The 2748-nt window shown below is 39.5% G+C and overlaps 1 protein-coding gene across 1 annotated transcript in view; it reads left to right on the top strand.

The window, feature by feature from the left end:
• pigs (phosphatidylinositol glycan anchor biosynthesis, class S) overlaps positions 1-2748 on the top strand; it is an 8853-nt gene that overhangs the window by 4371 nt on the left and 1734 nt on the right. The window contains exons 10-11 of the mRNA XM_046039843.1: positions 799-899; positions 979-1189. Coding sequence (XP_045895799.1) covers positions 799-899; positions 979-1189 — 312 coding nt within the window. The remainder of the gene's footprint in view (positions 1-798; positions 900-978; positions 1190-2748) is intronic.

A 2748-nucleotide genomic window follows, 5' to 3' on the forward strand; every position in this document is an offset into this window, starting at 1 on the left:
GTATTACCAACAGTAACCTTGGAAACGGTGGTCCCAGCTCTTTTCAGGTCATTGACCAGCTCCTCCCGTGTAGTTCTGGGCTGATTTCTCACCTTTCTTAGGATCATTGAGACCCCACGAGGTGAGATCTTGCATGGAGCCCCAGTCCGAGGGAGATTGACAGTCATGTTTATCTTCTTCCATTTTCTAATGATTGCTCCAACAGTGGACCTTTTTTCACCAAGCTGCTTGGCAATTTCCCCGTAGCCCTTTCCAGCCTTGTGGAGGTGTAACATTTTGTCTCTAGTGTCTTTGGACAGCTCTTTGGTCTCGGCCATGTTAGTAGTTGGATTCTTACTGATTGTATGGGGTGGACAGGTGTCTTTATGCAGCTAACGACAGGTGCATCTAATTTAGGATAATAAATGGAGTGGAGGTGGACATTTTGAAGGCAGACTAACAGGTCTTTGAGTCAGAATTCTAGCTGATAGACAGGTGTTCAAATACTTATTTGCAGCTGTATCATACAAATAAATAGTTAAAAAATCATACATTGTGATTTCTGGATTTTTTGTTCTAGATTATGTCTCTCACAGTGGACATGCACCTACGATGACAATTTCAGACCCCTCCATGATTTCTAAGTGGGAGAACTTGCAAAATAGCAGGCTGTTCAAATACTTATTTTCCTCACTGTAGCTTAACATAAGTGAATGTGTTATATATCAATAATAATGTGTTAGCTATGCAGTGATTTTACACTCACTGTACTGTTAAGTACTGATTCAAGAGAAAATGTCTTTATCCATATATTTATAGGTCTATAATATTAATGGTTTCTATGAGCCAGAGGCTGCATTCCCTGTTGACGTCAACATCAACATGGCCAAAGTCATGGGGGTTTTCCTTGCACAGCTTCGGTAAGTGGACTCCTAAAGCACTATAGGTATTGCTTTTCCTGTAGACACGGGGTAACCTTCCTGTACTGTGCCCTGTCAGACTGTTGCTGGGTGTGCAATCGTCTGCCCCTCCCCCTGGCTTCCTGGTGGCACCGTGCGGCAGTACAGGACTAGCTGATTGGGAGCTGGACCGTCTCATGTGGAGTCGGAGCGTGGAAAATGTTGCAACAGCAACCACCACCATAACCTCACTGGCCCAGCTGCTGGACCAGATAGGCACCATTGTTATCAATGACAACATTGCGGAACAGGTATGATGCATACACACCTGCATTAGTCAGTAGTATTTGTGTGCATATGTGTTACAATAGATTATGGACATCTTGGACACATATGGACACATATTTTTGTTTACTTGTAGTCTGTGGCTGTGGGTTTGTGGCCCATTTTATCAGTATTTAAAAGCACATCTTCCTCTGTCTTCACCAAATATAGTTTCCCTTTCTGAAAATACTTCAACTAAATAAATCCTTTCACAGACAAGTGTAGATGAACATACCAGGCCATATAGGGCTTTGTTTTGGGACATCTGATCACTGAAATGAAATTTGACTACCCTGTTTCCAGACCTCTGAATCACCATCCACATCTCAGATTTGTTAAGCAATTTTAATCTGGTCCGGTGTTGTGCTCTTTGACAGCTGTTTTCTTCTGTTAGAGAAACTATTGACCAATCAGAACTTAGTTGTATAAAAAAAAAGACAATGCCTTGTATTCGAGATTATTAGAGGGATTGTTGCTGTTTATGGTCAGCACCTTAAACCCCCAACAGATTTCTTTGATAAATGTGAAAAACATTAATTTAACTACCACTAGAAACTGTTACTTTAGATTCTGTATTATTATTAATAATAATAATAATAATCTTTATTTGTAGAGCACTTTTCAAAAACAAGTTACAAAGTGCTTTAACAAGTGTAAAAACAATAATACCCAAAAGACAATAATACAAAAACAATACAAGATAAAAGCATGAAAACATTGAAAAGACTAAAATACACGTTTAAGATAAATATAAAATTAGTAAAATAGAATAAAATAAAAGGGATAAAATAAAGTCAAATAAGATCGGTAAAGGCTCTCCTATAAAAGTATGTTTTAAGAAGGGACTTAAAAGAGTTCACTGACTCAGCTGACCTGATTTCCTCGGGCAGGCTGTTCCAGAGCCTCGGGGCCCTGACAGCAAACGCTCTGTCCCCTTTAGTTAGTTAGTTAGTTAACAGACCTCTGCCCGAGGATCTCAAGGTACGTGCTGGTGTGTATGGGACTAAAAGTTCAGAAATATAACAAGGCGAGAGGCCATGAAGAGCTTTAAAAGTGATAAATAGAATTTTAAAGTCAATTCTAAAACATACTGGGAGCCAGTGTAATGAAGCTAAAATAGGAGTAATGTGGTCATATTTCTTTGTTCTGGTTAAAAGCCTGGCAGCTGAGTTCTGGACAGTCTGGAGTCGATCAATAGATTTTTGGGTTAAACAGGTAAAAAGGCTGTTGCAATAATCCAGGCGTGATGAGATGAAGGCGTGTAAAATGGTCTCGGTGTCCTTAAAAGTTAACATAGATCGAATTTTTGCTATATTAACGTTGATAAAAACATGATTGAACAAGCTTTGTGGTGTGCTGCTCGAAATTTAAATTACTATCAAACCAAACACCAAGGTTCTTTGCCACAGGCTTAATGTGATTTACTAGGGAACCAGCAGATGGCAGTATGCCATCTGCTGGGACCCAATGACCAGGATTTCTGTTTTGTCTGAGTTCAGCTGGAGGAAATTATTTGACATCCATTTTTTAACTTCACAAAGGCAGT

This window comes from Micropterus dolomieu, linkage group LG23, assembly GCF_021292245.1.
Source record: "Micropterus dolomieu isolate WLL.071019.BEF.003 ecotype Adirondacks linkage group LG23, ASM2129224v1, whole genome shotgun sequence".
Lineage (NCBI taxonomy): Eukaryota > Metazoa > Chordata > Actinopteri > Centrarchiformes > Centrarchidae > Micropterus > Micropterus dolomieu.